General features: G+C 42.4%; 1 protein-coding gene across 9 annotated transcripts in view; it reads right to left on the bottom strand.

Moving 5' to 3' along the window:
- The window catches only part of MYRI (myosin VIIA and Rab interacting protein), a 412,711-nt gene that overhangs the window by 45,849 nt on the left and 343,710 nt on the right, over positions 1 to 23,152 (bottom strand). For all 9 annotated transcript variants that reach the window (XM_011738813.3, XM_011738817.3, XM_011738816.3 and 6 more), the window contains 2 exons: positions 21,171 to 21,808; positions 3,146 to 3,385 (listed from right to left, as the gene is read on the bottom strand). In XM_011738813.3, the coding sequence (XP_011737115.1) occupies positions 3,146 to 3,385; positions 21,171 to 21,808 (878 nt within the window). The remainder of the gene's footprint in view (positions 1 to 3,145; positions 3,386 to 21,170; positions 21,809 to 23,152) is intronic.

Below are 23,152 nucleotides of genomic sequence, written 5' to 3'. Positions count from 1 at the left end.
AACAATAAAAACCTGGACTGGGTCCTAGGGATCAATTAAAAAGCAAGACAGACATGGGCCTGTTGACAGGCTGTGAGCAAGTGCAGGAACTGTAGGGCAACCTGGCCACTGAGTGGAGATAGAATTGGAAGGGCCAAGAAGGGCCTGGAGGGTCAGGAGGCCAGTTAGGAGGTGAGGTAGAGTAAGCGGGCAAGAAATGAATCGTCATGTTCTAAGTAGTAGCAGTGAGTTAAGCCATTAACCAACACCACAGAGTTTGCAAACTGCATGGTTTTGTTTTTCTTTTTTTTTCCTTTTTTTTTTTTTTTTTGAGACAGGGTCTCTCTCTGTCATTGCCCAGGCTGGAGTGCTGTGGTGTAATCATGGCTCACTGCAGCCTCAACCTCCTGGGTTCAAGTAATCTCAGCCTCTCAAGTAGCTGGGACCACAGACATGAGCCACCATGCCCTGCTAATTTTGTTTGTTTTTATTTGTTTATATATTTTTTGAGACAGGGTCTCACTCTGTCACCCAGGCTGGCATCCAGTGATGAGCCTCAACCTCCTGAGCTCAAGTGATCCTCCCACCTCAGCCTCTTAAGTAGCTGAGACTACAGATGCACGCCACCAACCCTGGCTAATTTTTTGTATTTTTAGTAGAAATTGGGTTTTTGCCATGTTGCCCAGTCTGGTCTGAAACTCCTGGGCTCAAGCGATCTGCCTGCCTTGGCCTCCCAAAGTGCTGGGGTTATAGGCATGAGCCACTGCACCTGGCCGGTTATGCTTCAGACTCAGTCTAATCCTAAAACGTATCTCAACACTTTTCTGTTTTTAAATAATATTCAATACTTAACCATATATTTCTGTTTTTCTTTTTCTTTTCCTTTTTTTTTGAGATGGAGTCTCACTCTGTTGCCCAGGCTGGAGTGCAGTGGCACAATCTCGGCTCACTGCAAGCTCTGCCTCCCGGGTTCATGCCATTCTCCTGCCTCAGCCTCCTGAGTAGCTGGGACTACAGGTGCCCGCCACCACACCTGGCTAATTTTTGCATTTTTAGTAGAGACGAGGTTTCACTTTGTTAGTCAGGATGGTCTTGATCTCCTGACCTTCTCCTGACCTTGTGATCTGCCCACCTTGGCCTCCCAAAGTGCTGGGATTACAGGCATGAGCCACCATGCCCAGCCATATATATATATACACACACACATATATATATATATGGCTATATGAATTTTTACATGCACAAGAATATGTTTGAATATTTAATTCACTGATTCATGGTAGACTAGGAAGGCAAGACTTGAACTTTGAGAAGCTGACACATTTGGGAATCTGAATAAAGCCAACTCTCTTAATTTCCTGCCTAATTAGGGCCAGGGCAGGATGGAGGCGCTTGTCTAAGTCCCCAGGAAGTCCCCCCAGTAGCTCCTTCTTTCTCTGCTTACATTCTGCCCAGGGGAGAATAGTGTACATTGATGGCTGTGCCTCAAGGAGGTTGCTCCTTGCAGAATGATGAAGGGTGAGGTTGCATGACTCAGCCTGGCAAGCTACTGGTACAGTGAGAGTTTTTAGAGCCTTGGGACCATCAGGCAGCAAAGCCAGTAGGAGACAGAGTCATTGTAAGAAAGAATGTGATATTCTCCAGATACTCTCTGGCTCTAAGCTCCAGCATACAAATCTGACTGTAATGTGGCATCAGTTATCAGTTCAAGTAACAGAGAGGATCAGAGCCCTTTACCATTTGCAACAGGTTGGAGTCCATATCCCAGTGAGGGGCTCCTCGTGGAGACCAAGCTCCACTCTCCACCTCATGGACAAGCTGGGAAAAGATCTATGGGTGAGGACTTGACGGTTATGGAGGGTGGGATGGGAAAAGTGAAAAACAGAGTTCAATTTGTTGGAGGGTTCAGGGGCTCAGCAGTAATGGTCTTCAATTCCTCCTCCACAGGACCCCAGCTTGGCTGCTGAGCAGATGAAGGCAGCTCCTTCACCCATGCATGTGCATTAACAGCAACTTCTTAGTTTACACAGTATACACTCGGGACACAGAAAACACCTGGCAGGTTTCTCTCTAACAAATCATCACTCTGAAGATGAAACCGCATCTTTGGCTCATTGTAAAGGAAGGGCCTGTGATTTGAGGCCAAGCAGGTTTGTGATGCAGCCTTAGCTCTGAAACTTACTAGTTGTGAGCCTTTGGTAAGGACTTCAGTTTCTTCTTCTGCAAAAATGGCCTGCTTCTTTTTCAACGGGTTATTTAAGGACCTAATGAACATGTGTACAGGCGCACGCACAGAGGAGACACAGAGGAGACACTCAACAAATGTTAGTGTGTTCCCTTCCGTCGGAGGCTGGCAGGGATATTCTGACTCTGAAGTAGCAAGTCTAGCATAAACGTGCTTTGAGAAGCTGTAGAGGAAACCCCAACACTGGGGGACAGTGGGCAGAGCACTGACTACGGGGAGGGAGCATGGGATTCTTTTATGCCAGAGGTTGGTTTTATCTTCTGTGGTTTTCAAACTGTGTCCTTTGCAACTCAGGGGCTACTGGGGGTAGGAAAAGGGGAGGAGGAGTGTGGTTCTGAAACTCAAGTGGTTAGAGCTTTGGGGACCCTAAGACGGGAATACTTTTTTACTGTGTGAAATACTGGGATTCCATATAAAGACTGTTTGAAAAAGGATTCTGAGGCTAAAACAAACAAACCAAAATCTGAAAACTGCAGAGAGAAACAATCCAGAGGGCCACTTTGAACACGAAGTCTCCTTAGCATGGAGCAGAGCTTCATCATTGATTAAAAGAGGGGTTGGCTAGATGACCTCAGTCCGTGGACAAAATTCCTCAGGGAGAGGGTGGAGCAGGAAATAACACTGATTTTTACCAGTGAGAGGGATAAGGGGCACTAAATCATAGACTCAAAGCCAAGGGGCTGTCTTGATGAAAGATAGTGGAAGGCAAGAGTTCTTGGGAAACTTCCATGGTGCTGTTTTCCTGATTGTACCACCCAGTGCAAGTTAAGAAGGGTTCTCTTAGGCTCTCCTAAGTGCACAGGGTTGGGCATTTTAGAGAGAGCTCTTTGGGGACCCAGCACCTCTCTGCACCAATATAGAATCTCCAGCACCCCAGTGCAGAAGCTTGAGCTGTCTGCAGGTGGCTTCACAGCCCCTTACCTTCTTCAGCTCGTCCTGGACGCTCTGGCTGTTGTCTTCAGAGGACAGACTTTCCTTCTGGTTCTCAGATTCTGTCTTGGGCTCAGACTCCTGATCCTCCCCTGAAGAAGTCTCCTTTTCACTCATTTTCATTGCTAACTCGTACAGCCTGTTTCTCCGTTTCTCCTCTGTGCTGTTTATGGGAGTCCGGGGGTCCCGAGCCTCATTGCTGATGTCTGTCTCTGATAAATCATCCGACACCTAAATGAAAGCCAGAATCATGAGATGAGGAGCCCTCTGCTACAGCCATGTTGCCTCTTGTTCCCAATAACCCCTGAGTAAAGGAACATAGGAACATATAGTCTAGGAAAGTAACAGCTTTCTTACCTGGTCTGTTTTCTTTTCAGATGGACTTTTAGTTTTTACCTTTACTTTCTCAAAGGCATGAATTTGAGAAGGTAAGCCTCTTTACTCAGAAAAGTGTTTGAATTCAATTTTTTTTTTTTTTTTTTAAATTCACAGACTACTTTCTGAGCTCCCACCATGGGCAGCACTGTGCTGGTGAAAGGATGCTTGGAGAACCTGACCAGCCCTTGCCTGGGTCAGCTCTGTAATGAAGGAGACACACTAAAACTTTCCATATTCACTTTCAAAAATTGATACTGAATAATTGTACATATTTATGGGATACATGTGATATCTGATACATGTCTACATTGTATAAAGATCAAATCAGGATAATTAAGATATCCATCACCTCAAACATTTATCATTTCTTGGTGTTGAGAACATTCCAAATATACAATAAATTATTATTTTTGGAGACAGGGTCTCACTGTGTTGCCCAGGCTGGAGTGCAGTAGCTATTCATAGACCTAATCCCATGACTGATTAGCATGGGAGCTTAGAGCTGCTTTGTTTCCAATCTGGGCTAGTTCACCCCTCCTCAGGCAATCTGGTGGTCCCCCGCTCCTGGGAGATCACCATATTGATGCCAGACTTAGTGTGGACACCCAACCAGCACAGCACACTATAGCCCAGAGCTCCTAGGCTCAAGCGATTCTCCTTGCCTTAGCCTTCCAAGTAGCTAGGACTACAGATACATGCCACCATGCCCGGCCCAAATATACAATAAATTATGTTAACTACAGTTCTCCTACTGTGCTATCTAACATTAGAACTCATTTATTCTATCTAACTGTATTTTTGTAACCAGTAACCAATAGGGTGGGAATGGAGAGGAAGAGGTGTTGGCTAATGAGTACTAACTTTTCGTGGTGGTTGAGTGCAGAGAAAATGATGTGTGTGGCTGGGATGTGGTGAAGGGAAGGGATTCTCACAGCCCATAAATAAGCACTTGATGGGAGGGGTTGAGGATTAGGGAAAGCTTCCCTGCAGAAGGGACTCTGAATTGAGATTCAAAGTTAACGGTCACCCAGCTAAAAGGGAGAGAGGGAAGAACAATATTCTAGGCAAAGGGCCTAGATTTCGAGATGGTACAAGGACCTTGCACGTATGTAAGGAATATTGTTTGACATTCCCTTAATGATTATATCTCCTGCTCCAACTCTCCACTTGCTGAATATCTCCTAAACTCTTTCTGTGAGTAAAGCCTTTACTAGGCCTGGGGAACTCTTTTACTTATTTTTTAAATAAAATATAACTCATTACAATTACCATATGGGTTCACTGGACCTTTTTATAAATCTAAGATATATAATGGGATCTTTGTGATCTTATTTTTCCTGTCTTTTGAAACATTTTGTTATTTCATCATCCAGGGAATTATTTTTCATCATTACTCACCAATTATTCCAAATTATGCTTAAAAAAGATGAAAAAATAAGTAGAATATTGAAATTGCCTAGAAGGATGATTCAGTAGGGACATAAATCATCACTATTTTGAATCTGCTTTTAGTTTTCACTGCATACAATTGAAAATTCCAAAAACTGACAGAGAACAACATTTCACCATCATTAGATGACTCAGAAGATGAATTCAAAGAGGACAGCAGGTCTCTAGATTCTAACAATAATGGTGAAATTGGTTATATTATTGAAATCTCAGACGAAGAGTCTTCAGATGACAGTGTCCCAGGTGAATTCTCTGAAGCTCAAGAACTGATGAGTAAATATTATCAACAATATTAATAAGGATGAAAAAGAAGTCTGGTCTTTTCATCCAGTTACTCATTCAACAGGAAGGACTTCATCACAAAACATTTTGCAACAATAATCTGGATATCTTGTTTTTTAAAAAGACGTGTGATACATTCTTTCATACTTTGTTTGTGTATCAATTTTACTTGAGAGAGTTTGTAATTGGATAAATTCTAAAGGCAGATGTCTATCCAAAGGTGATTAGAAGAAAACAGATGACATAGAAATGAAAAATATCACTGAATAATTAAGAGAAAAACATCTATTGGAAGTGATTATTTTTTTTCTGGTCCCGAGTGAGAATTGATTAGGGAGGGACTCATGTGAAGTAACCTGTACTCCTAGCAGCTTGAGAAGGGGGAATTCCTTTGCCTGGGATGTGGAGGTGGTCCACAGGAAGAATGACCTCTGAGCAGGTTTTCAAAATATGAGGAACATTTTAATACACTGTAATGGGACAGGCATTCTTGACGTAGAAGCAGCAGGACCAATAGGACCCAGGGCGCATGAAGCTGCTTGCATAGTTATAGGGATAAGGTTCAGAAGTGGAGAGAGTGAGGAGCCGGGTGGTATGGAAAAATCAGGTCTGGGTCAGTCTGTGGAGGGTTAAACACCAGTCTAAGAAATAGGGCTTTAACTATCAAATAGATTTTCTGCTATTGTTGTAGTATGCACTAAATTAGCCAGGAAATCAGCAACTGGTTACAAACTCAGCCCTGGTGACCTTCTCTTATCATCTCTACACATGGAGCTGTCAATTCATGTTAACTCTAGTTTACTTTTATTAACATTAAGCTTTGGCCTAATTATTGCTTGAATATACAGACCATGAAAGACTAATTTACAAGGCTAAAATAGTTAACCCAAAAGATGAAACCTGCTTAACATGATTTGTCTAGGTTTCATGTCTATTTATCACGAGAAATTATGAGGAATTATTGTGATTCAGTCCACATCCAGCAAACACGTGTTGAGCACCCACTATGTGCTGAGCACTGTGCTTTACTGGGGCTCAAGGGTGGGAGTGACACTGTTCCTGCCCTATTGGAGTTGACAGTTGTGATGGAGAGAGGAACATTGAACCAGACAATTGTAACATACTGGGGAACAGAATAACCACACGTAAGGGTTTGATGATACTCAGAGGAAGGGCCCTCATCTGGTTGGTTAAGGTAGATATTGTCAGGAAGGGAAATTAGAATAGATGATAACTGAGCAAATCTTAAAGAATGGAATCCTAAAGATTATCAGGACATACCTCAAGTTTTATTGGAGCAGCAAGAATCATAACGTTAAGTGATGGTTCTTGAGTTCACAGAAAGACGAATCGTATGCATACAGATCTGATGCCCAGATGAGATACCATAAGCATAACTGGAAGCATCATTATCAAAAGCCACAAGAACTTCAAAAATAACAGTATTATTTGGCCATCTAATATTCATCAAGTAGATTAGCAAATATTTATATCTCCAGAGAAAAATAGGTATTTTTAGCCTGCAAAGGGTTAAGCAATCCCTGCCCTATGTTATAAACTCACACATATTTTCCCCCATGAGCTGATTTTAATTTTCATGATAGCTGAGACAGTAAATGCTAAGCTGGGATCTTGGCTGACATGGAGTCCATGGATGGGCCTCTGTGGACCCCTGATATTGTTCACAAACTTTGGTATGCATGCACACTTTTCTAGGATGAGCATTATTAGTTTTCATCAGATTTCCACAGGGGTCCGTGCTCCCAAAAGGCTAAGAAATATCGATAAGAATACTTATCAATAAGAATACTTCCTAAGTAAGACAACAGTAGATGGGTACATGTTAGTTGAACATGTACGCCATTGGAAGCTTACAGTTGAATTCAGAGAAGGGAGCAGTAAGGAGGTTTGTGTTTAAAGCCAGCTGGGAAACAGAATTTAGAGAAAATAAGAGTGCTGCTGAGTCTTCAGCCAACAAAAATGCTCTTCTACTTAAAAGGGACCCTGATTATCACAACAACTTCACCCAAACACCAAACATACTCACTATGTTGGACAGTGAGGGACTTAAGCAGATCACTGAGAAGATTATGAACTCAGTGGAGAATCCTGAGAAGCTTTTGCAGGGAGGGCGGTGGGGGTCAGGGGCAGAGGGTGGGGTGGGAAAGAATGAAATTCCTTATGGGCAAGCTGAATAACTATGAGCAATGTCTGTATCTGGGCACAAAACATTTTAAGTAATCTGAAAATCAGAGTTGCTTGCCCACTGGTGTGGTGTCTCAAAGTCTCCACCTTATAAAGCGGTATTTGTACGTATAATGGGACATTATTTTGAAAACAAGAAAGCAGTGCTTTTCATTTCCCATTAAAACTGCATTCCCTTGTGTCTTCATTTTCTTAGGCTAAACCATAAGCATTTTACCCCAGGGAAGGTGAATGTAGATCCAGAACCAAAAGACCATTGATCAGTTCACTCCATTAGCTCTTTAGGGTAACAAAAGGCTCAAAAGACAGATTTTGTGAACACGGACAGAGGGTTTCTAGAGATGAATCTGTTGAAAAGCTAAATTTCACTTCTACTTCTATTGAAATCTAGAGAGAGGCAACCTCACAGGATGCCTATGACCTCTGACCCGCCCCCCCCCCACCTTATGATGATATGGGCAGCAGAATCAGAGTACAATCACCCCTGATAAGGAGCTTCTCAGGGAGGCCGAAGGGGGCTCCAGGGTCCCTCCTGGCACCTGTGTGGCACAGAGGGCACCCAGAAGCAGAGTCATAGAAGATTGCTGGTGACACTGTAATAAAGTAGCTGTCCTGGGGTTGGACAGCCAGGGCCAGGTAGCTGACACGTGTGAGAGCCATGCTGGCGCCCGTGGAAGGGGTGCTGGCTTCTAATGGAGCAGACAGGGAACAGACCAAAGTTCCCAGGTCTTAGACGTTGGCAGCAGATGCCAGTGATGCAGAGAAATGACCTGATGAGCAGGGTCCCCATCACTGCAGAGTCCTGCAAGGACCCAGAGGACACTGTCTAGCTCTAAGATGCCCCGCAGCCACGAGGACCCTACAAGCTCCTCAATATGCTCTCCAAGACAGCGAAGGCAGAGAAAGTGGAGGGTTTGGAGGACTGATTATTTACCTAGGAAAGGCAGGTTTAAATGGAAAGAAAAGGGAAAATAATTCAAATCACAAGAGGCCAAGTTTTCTTTGAATTGGTTGATTTACATTCCTAGCTAGTCAGAATGGGGAGGTGAATGGGGAAGTTTAAGGCAGTTACTAAAGAACAAAAAGTTGCCTCTTCCTTGCACACTTAAATGTAGCGTGTGGCCAGGCATGGTGGCTCATGTCTGTAATCCTAGCAGTTTGGGAGGCTGAGGTGGGTGGATCATTTGAGGTCCGGAGCTTGAGGCCAGCCTGGCCAAAATGGTGAAACCCCGTCTGTACTAAAAATACAAAAATTAGCTGGATGTGCTTGCTTGAACGCAGGAGATGGAGGTTGCAGTGAGCTGAGATCGTACCACTGCACTCCAGCCTGGGTGACAGAGTGAGACTCTGTCTCAAAAAATTAAAAAAATTAAAAAAAAAAAATTAAAAAAAAAATATATGGAACTTGGAGACCCTGGCTAAACAGAAATGCATATCTTTAAACACTTAACGATGGAATACTCCTAAGATAAGTCAGTATAGTTTCTTAAACAAGAGACTTCTAATTTGTTTCCAGTGGTGTGCAAGTTCTTTACAATAACCTTAAATGTTGCTTTTCATCTCACTGATCACTGAAAAAAGAGGCATGTTCTGGATGACCCAGGCCTTGACCCCACGGCCAGGTGCTGCCATGTGTGTAAGATCTCCATTCTTAGATCTGCATTTATATTTAGGGTGGTGCCAACATTTTTCTTAAATTGACAGTATTTAAAATTTAATGCAAACTTTCTCAAACTGGAGGTCTTCTAAAAATTCTTGAGGAATTACTGAATTCTTCAGCTAAAGAAACATGAGAACAGAAATAAATGGAGGAAGGCCAGGCATGGAAGCTCACACCTGTAATCCCAGCACTTTGGGAGGCTGAGGTGGGCAGATTACGAGGTCAGGAGATTGAGACCATCCTGGCCAGCATGGTGAAACCCTGTCTCTACTAAAAATACAAAAACAATTAGCTGGGTGTGGTGTTATGCGTCTGTAATCCCAGCTACTCAGGAGGCTGAGGCAGGCGAATCGCTTGAACCTGGGAGGTGGAGATTGCAGTGAGCTGAGATTGCACCACTGCACTCCAGCCTGGTGACAGAGCAAGACTCAGTCTCTAAATAAATAAATAAATAAATAAATAAATGGAGGTGAGGTGATGGGGATTTGAGTTGTGGGGGAAGGAACGAGACATTTCTCACTGCCGAGCACACTGTGTGGGTGCACGCTCTACAGGGCACTGTGCACGGAATGTCACACTCAGGCATCCCAGCAGTTCCCTCTGTATTGATGAGGACAAAGGCTGTGTGTACTGTCCAAGGTCACACTAGTGGATAGCTGAGCTGAAGGTGACCTGACCCTGAAGGCCAAGCTCTTCTCTTACACCAAAACAAGACTAGATGCTCCAAATTAAACCGTGCCCACTAAAAGGAAAACAGCAGAGCCGTGAAGCAGGGAGAGAATCCAAGAGGCAAGGAGTTTAACCTCTTGTTTCACAAAAGGGAATACTTAAAGGAGTGAGAAGATAATTTTTCTAGAATTCTTTCTGGAGATGAATACCCTGAGATTTCCTTAGAATACTGTCTTTACCTCAGTAACCCCAGTGATCTGTGCACACTGAAATCTAGCCTATTGTAATTAAAATTTTTTTTTTCTCCTATTTAGCCTCATCATCTTTCTCATAAAAAGCAGCCCCAGTCTCAGAAAGTTTTTCATAGGGCTGTCTTTCACCTGCCAGGTTGTTTCAGGAGGCAAAGGGCAGGCAAGGCTCTGGGCTTTCTCCACCTTTTAAAAAAGAGTCCAGATAAGGGATAACTTTCAACAGTCCCATGTTAACCTTTGTTGAATATATCCTTGTGTCCTCGTGGCTCTCCTCATTCCTGTTGATGAAAGATACTGAACCTGACCTAAAAAACCAAGTTTCTGCAGCTTGCTTTTAGATTTTATTTTAGTAGACTTCAGAGAAAAGCTCCAACTTACAGGTTAAACAACTTTAGGGCACTCAGTGTGGCAAATGTACATAGTTTTCCTTGCCAATCCTTTGGCACAGCTATTCAGAGGCTGGAGACAGCGGATGAGCCATGGGGCTGCTGGACTCTGCAGCTGATCCGTCTCTCCCAGAGGACTTGGAACGTTTCTGTCCCTGGTGTCTAAGGTAGAAGTTTTCCCACTTCCAATGCACTGCTGTTCACCTAAAACTAGTCTAATTCACATGCTATGAATAAGGTATTTGTTTTCCTTATAATTGGTGTGATAGCAGCCAGACACATACACAAATATACACCAAACCCTTAGTCAGCTTCACACAGTGGAAATGGAAAGACACCATCTGGAATCTTATAGAAATTAATATTATAATACATTTCCTGTTGCCTCAAAGAGAGTCTCTCAAGGTTCTCTCATGGAGAACCCATCACGTGGAAGGACCTGCCTGGCTGGTGGAATTGCACAGAAGGTATGGGGACTAACTACCTGGTGATGAATTTGGTGAAGGATGTAATGAAATCTTAGCACCAGGATGTCATCTGGAAGGCTTATTTTTTAGCTTTTATTATTACAGATCAGTTGCTTTGGTATATAGATTCCATGATTTCTGAGTCCTTTATATTATTACATTAAAAAACAAACAAGTCTGAATCTAATCTGGGGCACATCTCCCACTCTCGGAACCAAAACCTCCTGACTGCTGGTATCTGCACCTCCTCTGTGTTTTTTCATTGCTAATCTCCTATCCGATGGAATTAGACTATGCTATTTTTTGAAAGGGCAACCACTTATTCCCCAGAATTATGGCAATTCCATATAAAATATCTAGAAAATTGCTAGTCTGGGCTTTTCAGGTGAATGTTTACATGAGGAATGGGCAAATTTAACCCATTTATGCCTGAGGTTGCAAGTTTTTGAATTTTTGCAATCAGACCTTTGCGACGACCTTGAGCAGTCAGATAAATAACTCCCACATGCTTAGCGTTCCAATAATGAAACATTAGGCATAATTAAGACACAATTATCTTCATACTGGCCACAATTGTTCTGTCGCTTTGTGGAGCAATCTGTTAGGAATAAAGCAGCACTTGCAGTGGGTTTCACTTTCGATTTTTCTTTGACTCAGGATTGTGATAGGCATAGACTAAGTTATGCGATCCATGAATTTTGGTGGTGATTCAGAACCTGGGCCTTAATGCCAGTGTGAGAGTCAGGGTCAGCAGTAGGATTTCCTGGCAATCACATGATGACACGCAGGGCAGGGGTTGGGATGAAGGGACTGAGTGTGCTCTAGACCCCTTTCTCTGTATTGGCCCTGAATGAGTTGCTATCCATTTGAATGAGCGGGGCTTGGGTCCCTGCCATATGGAATAGAGAACTCAACATTTTCTTTCATGGAATTGACATGGTTTTATTGCTACATACAAGTAAAAGCCATAGTTGATAGTTAGCCCTGCTATTTAATGTCTCCTAAAAGAAGGCCCCAAATAATTTAACCATTGTTACAATCAAGTGATCATTTTCAGTGGAGAATCCTTAATATCCAACAGACTCCTATTTAAAAATCCTATATAGAGAGGCTCCAGACAGGCTCCCAATACTCCCCAAGATTGAATATAAAACTCTGTTGCATTTATGCACATTTTTTTCCTTCCTAGAGAGAAGACCTAGAGCAAACTTGCTCAACCCGTGCCCCATGTGGCCCAGGATGACTTTGCATTGAGCCCAATACAAATTCATAAACTTTCTCGAAACATTACCAATTTTTTTTTGCTCTTTTTCTTTTAGCTCATCAGCTATCATTAGCATTAGTATATTATGTGTGACCCAAGACAATTCTTCTTCTTCTACTGTGGCCCAGGGAAGCCAAAAGATTGGATACCCTGACCTAGCGTACTCATTAGGTTCTCGAAAGGGCCCATAACAAAAAGAAAATGTAAGAAGCACCATTTTCCAGCAAGTGTCTCATTTTCTAGACATGTTCTCTGCAACCAGTTTATCTTGGAAGGCACTCCTAGCAATTCTTGTGCTCCAGGGGAAATCAGTTGACAGACATGCGACTAAGATTTTTCTTCTGAGGGGTTATTTGGTCACACCTGCTCTAAAGTCCTTCCAGGTTATTGTTTGTGCTCGCTGGGCTGCTGTGGACGTGGAGGTAAGTGGTGAGGAATGAGGGAACAACTGAGCCTCAGAGCAGCTCTGCTTTCAGCCGTATTATGATTTGTCTCCTCTTTATTTTTATTTTTGTGGGAGATACAACCTTTGGCACTCGCCTGCCTTCTCTTTAGATTTCATTTAAGGGAAACCTCTATGCCTAAAAATATTTGAAAATCAGGGTGGAGAATTGAAGGGCAGAGGGGAATGATTACCCTTTGGTCTGTGTACTGGAAATAATTCCAATACAGTTCTGAGTAGATTTTAAGGCCTTGCCTGGGGATATTCTCTTGGTACACTTCAGAGGCAGGCGAACCTTCTGGGAGCCCCAGTGTTCTCAGGGGAGTGTCACTACTACCTCCAATTCAGCTTACTGCCAACATGCGTGGCCTCACAAGCACTTGTCAGAGAGCATCCCCTCGAATACAGAGCTCCACAACACTCATCAAACAGGGAGGGCAGCAGTGGGGAGGCAGCCTTCCACTGCTCTCCACATCCCCACACTTAATCCTGGAGCAGCCCGGACAGCAGAGGTCAGTGCATTTTGGCCCCTCATCAGCCTGACTTAATTGAACTTAATTGAACTTAATTGAACAGTGCCCGCTGTGATATATTGGTCAACACTGAGTGACATTATGAGAAGCAGCCCCGAGTGTGAATCCATGGAAGCAGTTTAGAGCAGGGGCTGCTGTGGTCTCCATCCTCTCCACAAGGATCCACAGGATGAGTTTCTCTTGGATTTTAGCTCTGAGAGCAGCATCCTTTAAGGAATGGACTTCTTATTCTAGTAGAGCTTCCATGACTTGGGGAACTGGTCATGCCACCCTCCTTCTATTGTCTTCTAGAAACTCAGGGACAAATTTTTGGTATCTCTCACCTAAGAGTCATTCCATCAATTTTGTAAATTATCATTACTCCTTGCTTCATCTTATCTTTTCTACTCTGGTTTTCCCTTTGTCCTCCTTTTCATTGTTATATTTTTATTTTATTTTCCCCTGTTCATATTTACGTAAGCCACTTTAAATTATTTCTGGAGCAAGGCATAAACCTATGAAATAAAGGAATATTTACAGATGATTAGTTATAAAGAACTGGTAGTTTCTCACTATGGCAAGACTCTTAACATATTTTTAAAGAATAATTAGAATCTAGAATGCTAGGCGGGAGAAAGTTTACTCCAAGAAAACAAGTTTTGCTAATGAGTATAACCAAAAATGAAACATTGGAGGAAATTAAAATAGCAGCCTCCTGTGATCCTGAAGTCTCAATCAACAAAAAATTAATCAGCAGGTTTCCATTTTAAAATGGTATCTGGCAGACATCTTTCACACAAAATTTCCACCAAAACTGTGTGGGAAGATATAGAAAAAGATGAAAACCCACAACACTAAAAATCAATCAAAGTCCGTTTGTTGCCAGTAAATGAATGGGGAAATTTTTTATTAAATAGAAGGCTCACGAGTGCACTTGGAGACTCAGTTACTCTCTACCTTTTCTAAGTAGTCACAGTAATTGTTGACCCTCCTCCCAGTATTCTCTCAACCTCGAATCTTGGTCCAGAAATATTAAGATAAATGCTCACCATAAAACAAAGCAAAACAAATACCAAGAAACAAAAACACAACAGTTGAGCCTTCTATTGTGGCAGTGGGACTTTTTAAACATCTGAAGAGAAGCTCACTTCCAACTCCCCTCGGTGCTTCCCTGTTTTATAGCTACTTAGAAAATGTATTTACCTTAAAATATTTAGGTGGGTAGGAGGAAGAACTAGCTATGGCACCATGTTGCATCCTGGGAGGTGTAGTGATAAAACATAAGCTCTGGGGTAGAGACTACAAAAACCATGCAAAGTGTGTGATGGTGTCTGTTATTTCTAATTCATTCATTCATTCATTATCTATATATTCAATACTGTGGCTAGGTTCTTAGCCATCTGATCAGAGAAGCATAATGTGAGGCAGTAAGAATAACAAAAATCCCCTATCTTAAGCTAGCAGAGTGGAAATGATTTGAGGGCATTAGATATTGGCAAACAATGAGGGTGGGGATAGCATTATCCTCATTTAAGAACTGCTAACAGGAAAAGTTAATGTGGAACCCATGGAAAAATACTGCAGAGAGAAGGAAACAAGTTAGCCTGAAGGCATCATGTGAATTTTACTAACAATCAGGACACAGTGTCTGGTAGCAGTTTTGCATTCTCATTAGAGAGTAATAATACAGATTTTCAATTAAGAGGTGTAAAAAGCTATAAGAGTTCAGCACTTAGACTAACAGACTACAGGATAAGGTGAAATGGGAAGACAAAAGACTGCAGAAAAACTGAAAACACAAACACTTGCATTTGAAGTCTAGACTTACAGAATTACACTTGCATTAATTCTACAACAGCAGAATTAATATTCAAAAGAGATGGGGTTTTAGTCCATCTATGTCCATCAGGGGGTTGGGTTTAGGAAGATAGAAGAGTGTGTTCAGCAGTTTATGTTATGGATTGCATAGAGCAGGGGTCCCCAGCCCAGGGGCCACGGACTGGTACTGGCCATTGGCCTGTTAGGAACCAGGCTGCATAGCAAGAGGTGGGCAGCAGGTGAGCCAGCGTTACCACCTGAGTTCTGCCTCCTGTCAGATCAGGGGTGGCATTAGATTCTCAGAGTAGCGCAAACTCTATTGCGAACTGCACATGTGAGAGATGAGAGTTGTGCGCTCGTTATGAGAATCCAACTAATGCCTGATAATCTGAGGTGGAACAGTTTCATCCCGAAACCATCCCTCACCTCCCACGACCTGCCGCAATCCATAGAAAAACTGTCATCCACAAAACTGTTGGTGCCAAAAAGGTTGGGGACCCCTGGCATAGAGGCTCAGTGTGCAAAGGTATGTGTCAAGTGAGTGAGGCCAGGGATAAGGTAGAGAATGCGAGAAAGGACTCCTGCTTTCAGCTGGCTTCATCTGCTAATCCTGGCCCATGAGGTGAAGCATCTAGCAGGGAGTGAGATGACAGATGTACTTTTGCGTCTCCTAATATGAGTCCTTCACAAGCCTCTAAAAAGACAGGAATTAAGAAAACTGCAGAACAATGAAGACAACAGTAATGGGAAATTAGAGAAATGAAGGGAAATGAATGTGAGCTTCAAGAGACAGGACCTTGTTTTGTTAATGCCCAGAACAATGCATACATACACATGCAGTTTTGTCTCCAAAAAACAGAGAACATGTGTTCCTTCCAAACACACATAAAACATTCACAAAAACTGACCATTTATTAAATCATAAATGCAGTCTCAACAAATTCCCAACACTAGCAATTATGTAAGCCATATTCATTATTCATAATGCATACTAAAAATTAGTGACAAAACCAAAACAAAATGCAAAAACAAATCAAAGTGTTATCCATCTCACTAACTTAATTTGATCAAAATGAGAATTACACTGGAAATGATCAATTACTTGGAAAAGTTTGACAATGGGCACATTGCATATCAAAGCTAGCGGGGTGGAAACAAAACTGAATTTGAGGGAAAATTCATTAGCTATATTGGAAATATATATATTTCTATATATATCAGAATATATAGAAAAATGTGTGAAAACAAGAAAGTAAAAAGAAGACATTAATATAAAAGTATATTTTTATATTTTATTATATATGTTATTAATATGTTATATATTAATAAATATAAAAGTAGAAATTAATGGACTAGGAAGAAAAATAAAAGATCCCTGGGATTTTTTGAATGAAAGTAACAGCTGGTTCTTCAAAAACACCAGTAAAAAAATAAGACTGATAAGTTCAAGTAAGAAAAGAGGGAATGATAGAGAATGATAGAGAAAAGAGGGAATGATAGAGAATGAGAATGAGAGCAAGAGAGAGAAAAAAATCTATAAACCAGAGGATGCCTAACTATAGTGCAGAGAAATTTTTTAAAAAACATGATGAGAATATTAGACATAATATTATATCAATACATTTGAAAATCTAGATTAAATAAATGATTGCCTATGAAAATGTAAATTACTAAAGTGGATTTAAGAAGAGTTACAAAATCTAAATGGTTTAACAACCAAAGAAGAAATCTATAAAGAAAGTAAAAGATCTGCCCCTATAAAGATGCAGCAGGCCTAGATAGCTTAAAAGGTGAATTCTCCCAAACTTTCAGAAAATTATTATGTCATATAAAGTGTTCTAAAAATAAGATAAAATAGAGAATCCTTGCCATGTTATTAGTATAACCTGATACCAAACTGAACGAGATAGCATCAAAATGGAAACCAGCAAATGGAATCTGGTTTTTATTAAAAAAACATAAGTAGGCCGGAGGCGGTGGCTCAAGCCTGTAATCCCAGCACTTTGGGAGGCTGAGACGGGCGGATCACGAGGTCAGGAGATCGAGACCATCCTGGTTAACACGGTGAAACCCCATCTCTACTAAAAAATACAAAAAATTAGCCGGGCGCGGTGGTGGGTGCCTGTAGTCCCAGCTACTCGGGAGGCTGAGGCAGGAGAATGGCGTGAACCCGGGAGGCGGAGCTTGCAGTGAGCTGAGATCTGGCCACTGCACTCCAGCCCGGGCGACAGAGCGAGACTCTGTCTCAAAAAAAAAACAAAAACAAAAACAAAAAAACATAAGTAAAATTTATGCAACAAATGAAAAGATGATTCAAAATTGATAAATCTATTAATGTGATTTACAACATTAACAGATTATAGAAGAAAAAGCTGTCCAGGCACAGTGGCTCATGCCTGTAATCCCAGCACTTTGGGAGGCTGAGGTGGGAGGATTGCTTAAGCTCAGGAGTTCAAGACCAGCCTGGGCAACATGGCAAAACCCTGTTTCTACAGAAAAATAAAAAGAAATTTTAGCTGAGCATGGTGATGAACTCCTATAGTCCCAGCTACTTGGGAGGCTGAGGCTGGAAGATCTCTTGAGCACAGAAGGTCAAGGTTGCAGTGAGCCGTTGTGCCACTGCACTCCAGCATGTGTGACAGGGCAAAACACTGTCTCAAAAATAAAATAAAATGTAATAAAAATAAAAAAGAAAAAGTCTATGATCATCTACTGCCAAAAAGCAGTCACATTCCTGATTTAAATTGTTTAGTAAGTTAGGAATAGATAATTTCTCATTTTGATAGTACCTAATAAACTTAGAGCAAGCATGACACTTAATAGTGAAACACCGGAAGCAGGTCACTAAGGGTAGCAGCAAGACAAAGGCAAGGTGCCAGATGTCATTACTATGTCTCAGTGTAGCATAAGTTGTCACCAATGCAATAAAACAAGAAAGAGAAATAAGTATACTTGACAGAAAGGAAAAGATAAGTGTCATTACTTGTTGACAATATGATTATCTATCTGGACTAGCTAAGATGATCACCCAAAAGACTACCAGAACTGAGAAGAGAATCCGTTAGGGAACTAAGTTATAAAATGTAAACATGAAATGAACAGTTTCTATACACCAGCAAGAAGCAATCAGAACATGTAATAAATCTCATTTACAATATCAACACAATGTATAAGATAATTAAAAATTACTTGACAAGAAACGTATGAAAGCTTTGAAAAAAATCTATAAAACTTCACTGTAAAGTAAATAAATGGAAATAAGTACTATATTCTTGATAGGAAAGGCTTAATATTACAGAGATATCAATTATTCTGAAGTAGATATATACATTTAATGTAATTCCAATCAAAACTTAAAAAGACTTTTTTGCAACTTGAGCAGATTTAACAAATCATTTAAGTGAAGGACTGAGAAAAGCCCAAATGCTTTTAGAAAATGATATCATTTTCTAAAAATCCACACGGTGAAGAGAACACCAACCAACAGATAGCATTATATATTATAAAGTTATTATAATTAAAATAAAATAGTATTTGTGAAGGAATAGGCTTCAAGATCAATGGAACAAAATAGAAAGTAAAAAATAAACCAGGTTGATAGAAATAAAAGGTTAAAATATACTAAAGGGGCATCTGAAACCAGTGGATGATAGATTATTTAATAATAATTTTGTGACAAATTCTTAATTTGAAGTTTAGATCTTATCACATATCACCCAGAAGGATAAAGTACAGATGGTCTAAAGGACTAAACTGAAAATAGAAAACTACAAAGGATTAGGAGAAAATTGGAAAAAAATCCTTATAACCTTGCAAATTTAAGGCCTTAAGGCACCAAATACAAAAATAATAAAGGAAATAACTGATAATAACCAAAAATAACTGAGAAATTATTATGAACAAAAATTTTTGTATGTAAAATATACTTAAGGCAAAAGTGACAGACAAGGAGAGAATAGTTTCACGTGTAACCATCAAAGAACTAAAATCTATTATACAATTAGAAAATAAAACGAATTCCTAAAAATCAGTAAGAAAAAGACAAATAGTCCAATAAAATAACAGATAAAAAAAATAAATGTAAATTGCTTATCAAGGCTAGCGGGATGGACGAAAGAAGAAAAGTGCAAATAGCTTTAAACACAGGAAAAATTGCTCAATTTCAGTAGTAATTATGAAAATGTTGGCCAAAGGGAATTTTTTTTCTTCACATAAAATTGGCAAAAATTTAGCAGACTGACAACACTATTGTTGACAACATGAGAGAACATACTCACACACTGTTATGGCTATGCAAATTGCTATGAAGTTTTGGAAGCTTAATTTGGCAAGTCTATTTTAAAATTAAAGACCCACATGTTACTGTTGCACCTTTAGTTCTTATTGTTTCAAAAAGTTCCGGGAAAAAGCTCAGTCCGGGAAAAAGCTCAGTCCAGGAAAAACAAAAACTGGTTGGATCCGGAGATGCCTGAGTTGGAGATGAGCTTGGTGAACTTTCCCATTACCATACTACAGGCCCCTCCCAGGGAGGAGCTTATTCCCCATTTTCTATACAGGCTACTATGTAGAAGCATGAGGCAACACAGTGAGACCCTGCATTAAAAAATAATAATAATAATAATTAACCAAAAATAACCTGATGTCTCTGGAAGTGCAGCACCATCCCCACCTAGTGGAGAGGAGTGGGTACTGCCACTAGCTCAAGGTCACTCCCTGGGAGGCAGAGGCAGTGCCTCTTCTCTATCAATGCCTTGCAAAGATTAGCAGTAGAAGACAAATTTCAAGCCACTTCAGAATAAATAGAAAGCTAATTGAGGTGGAGATGTGACATTTTACACCTGCAAGTGAATCATGCAGACAAACTCTCAAGAGTATCCCTTGAGGCAAGTCATTCCATGTTTCTGGACAACAGTGTCTACTTGAGCTAGATAATAATGATTTACACTTGAACCAAACTTTTTACTTTTATTCTATGATCATAACAATCCCATGAGGCAGATTTTTAATGACCTTCTGTTTTGCGGAGGAGAAAATGGGTGCTTGGACTAAATAAAAGACCTTTTCTAGGCAATATGTTAGCAGGTCAATCAGGGCTGATACCACATTCTATGGCTTGAGGACCTGAGTCCTCAATTGTCTTTATGGGGGCCTCAGGACCAGGGATGTGGCTGAGGCATTCATAGAAGATCTTGTAGAAGACACTGGTGAAATCTTGGACCATATCTTTGGACCTGCATGAGTTGTCTGCAGCCACAGGGGACAGTTTCTGGCCGAACTAAGAGTATAGGGCATGGCAGCTAGGCTCCACAAGGTTTGGTACTGGGTTGACAGTGATGTGCAGGTCTTCACCAGAAGAGGTGGGGGCAAGGGCAAGGGCATAGCACAATCAAAGGCACAAGGCTGGGAATGAGCAGGGTGTAGAGAGTATAAAGTTAGTCTGGTTGGGAGCCCATGAATTATCTGAAATTGTAAGCAAGACCATTTGTGCATGTGTGAGTGTACGTCTATACAAGTGCATTTTTAAAGGGAGAAAATTCATGGCTTTAATCACATTTGTCTTGAACTAAACCATGTGGGAAGAACCACCAAGGATCCAGAGAAGGGGTCTGATGTGGACTAAAGAATCACAGAAAATTGAAATAATGTTTACTGAGCCCTAGTGTCAATCTCAGACAGAGCTTAGCTCTTTATAAACATCTCTTTCACTTGTCACGAACACCCTTTGAGGTGGGTTCTAATATCATCTTCATTTTACAGATGAGGAAACCGAGAACTAGAGAGATGCCTTGTCCAAGGCCACACAGTTGGATCTGAACCCAGGCAGTCTGACTCTAGATCCCTCAACCCTAAACCCAAGGCCCGTGGCCCTTAAACTTGAGTGCACAGTGGAATCGCCAGGAGGGCTTGTTATAACAGACACGGCTGGGTCCCATGCCCAGAATCTCCAATTTGGCAGATTTCTAATGAGTTCCCTGGTGGTGCTGATGCTGCTGGTCTGGGGGCCACACTTCACAAACCACACTTTGAATTCTAGGTCATCATCTCCAAAGAGGACATGGAGTCCCAAAGAGTTGATGTGACCGTCTAGAGTCACTCAGCTACTTAGCAGCAAAACCAAGACGAGAATCTGGGTCTGTGGATTCCAAACCCAGGACTCTATGCCACTTGTGCTTGCAGGAGGGCACATCTTACCTAAGAGTGTGTGTGCATTTGCACGTGTGCACTTCCATTACCTGACGTGTGTCCAGATCCCGGAGTTGGGCGCTGGGGGAAGATGGTTCTTTGCTTGGCTCTTCTGAGCCCAGTCGGGCTCTTCTCCACCTCCTGGCCCGCCGGTCTGTGGTGTGGGGGGCCTCCTCCGGCTCGCTGCTGTCTGAGGTCTCCCTGCTGGTCACCTGGGGGTTGAAGTTCACGTCCAGTTCTCCCTGCAGGCGCATCTTCTCGGCTGCAGGGTTCCTGGGGGCCTTCCTCTGCAACCAGGACAGCCTGGCCTGGTGCCCAACTTCTCGGGAAGAGCCCGCGGAGGAGGTCTCCGAGTCAGAGCACATGGCCTCAGGGTTGGGGGAGATTGCGGAGGATGGGGAGGCAGCTATGGGGCCTTGGTCAGTGCTCTGGGCCTGTGTGGGCTGAGGCTGGGGGTTCCTGGGCAGGCCCTGGGACCTGGGACACAGCTTGCTCAAGGCCTCACTCCAGTCAAAGTCTTCCTCGCTATCGGAGCCCATCTCATCGTAGGCAGATGCCACACTGGAGGCCACCTCCAGGGCCTGAAATGTCCCACTCTTAGGTTTGGCCAGTAGTCGGGTAGGGGGCGGAGCGCCGTCCTTTAGGGCCACCCAGTTCCCGTCGGGGCTCTGCAAAACTGGGGCCAGGTCTGTGGATGGAGAAGATAGAGAAAGCAGAGAGGGGCTGTTGTCACTTTAATGCAAGATGAGGTTGCCACTTGTTACCTCCCCAAGAGTGTCTTGTGGGGGTGTTGGAGAGCAGTTGCCTTTAGGAAGCCCAGGAGGGCAAACCCAATTGGTGGGCAGAGTTCAAAGTTCCCCGAGGAATCCCCCGAAAGCTCAAAGGGTCCCAGTGCTTCACAGATGGAGAGAAACTCGGAGATGTGGCTCCTATTTCAGTCTACCTGGGTTGACGCCACCTCAGTCTCCTCAGCACTGCCACACTCCTGCCCCAGGCTTGTTTGGAAGGGGAGGGGAGAGGGCTGCAGTTGGCAGTACCAGCTTCTGGCTCTTTGACCTTGGGCTACAATTTTGTCTCTTGGATCCTTAGTTTCCCCTCACTGATGGGAAACAATTCCACTACCTGACCTGGCATACCTCAAAGGTTAACGCATCTGCTCTTGGCTCTTTTATAGATCCTACTTCATAACAGGTTCCTGAGATAGGCACGTAGGTCTATTTTTAACTCAAGGAACATGCTCCACTCTGGAAAGGACTTGAGGCCAAAAAAACTTTGGTATTTCCAATCTAATTTTACAGATGAGGAAACGAAGATGAGCGAAGTTAAGTAACTTGTTAAAGGTCACAGAGCTGCTAACTTGTAGAGTGAGGACGAGGTGCATCCTCTACCTGACTCTAAGGCAGCTCTGGGCTACAGACTGTGCCTCGGAAGCCCCTGGCCAGCTGCAAAGCACCATCCAAGGGCAGCTGGAGCAGCTCTCAGGCTGTGACTATGGACTGGAGTGGTCGAAACTGGGCTCAGATCTGCCCAGAACATGGTCCCAAGGATTGATCTGCATGCTGGGGGTGGATTGGTAAAAGTTGTTTTGTCTTGATTAAGGCGAACAGGAAAATGCTTTCTTCCCATGTGTCTGTGGGGTGGGAATAAGGTGACATGCTGCTCCTTTGGCTGTGGGTACTTGGCCCAGGACTGAGGCCTCAGGCACAGCAGTTGCCAGCAGGAGCTGCCTTTTTTTTTTTATTTTTGAGACAGAGTTTCACTCTTGTTGCCTAGGCTGCAGTGCAACGGCACAGTCTCGGCTCACTGCAACCTCTACCTCCCAAGTTCAAGCGATTCTCCTGCCTCAGCCTCCCGAGTAGCTGGGATTACAGGTGCACGCCACCACGCCTGGCTACTTTTGTATTTTTAGTAGAGACGGGGTTTCACCATGTTGGTCAGGCTGGTCTTGAACTCCTGACCTCAGGTGATCCACCTGCCTCAGCCTCCCAAAGTGCTGGGATTACAGGCATGAGCCACCGTGCCCAGCCTTTTT

The sequence above is a fragment of the Macaca nemestrina genome, chromosome 2, assembly GCF_043159975.1.
Source record: "Macaca nemestrina isolate mMacNem1 chromosome 2, mMacNem.hap1, whole genome shotgun sequence".
Taxonomy (NCBI): Eukaryota; Metazoa; Chordata; class Mammalia; order Primates; family Cercopithecidae; genus Macaca; species Macaca nemestrina.
This window is presented reverse-complemented; position numbering and strand designations above follow the sequence as displayed.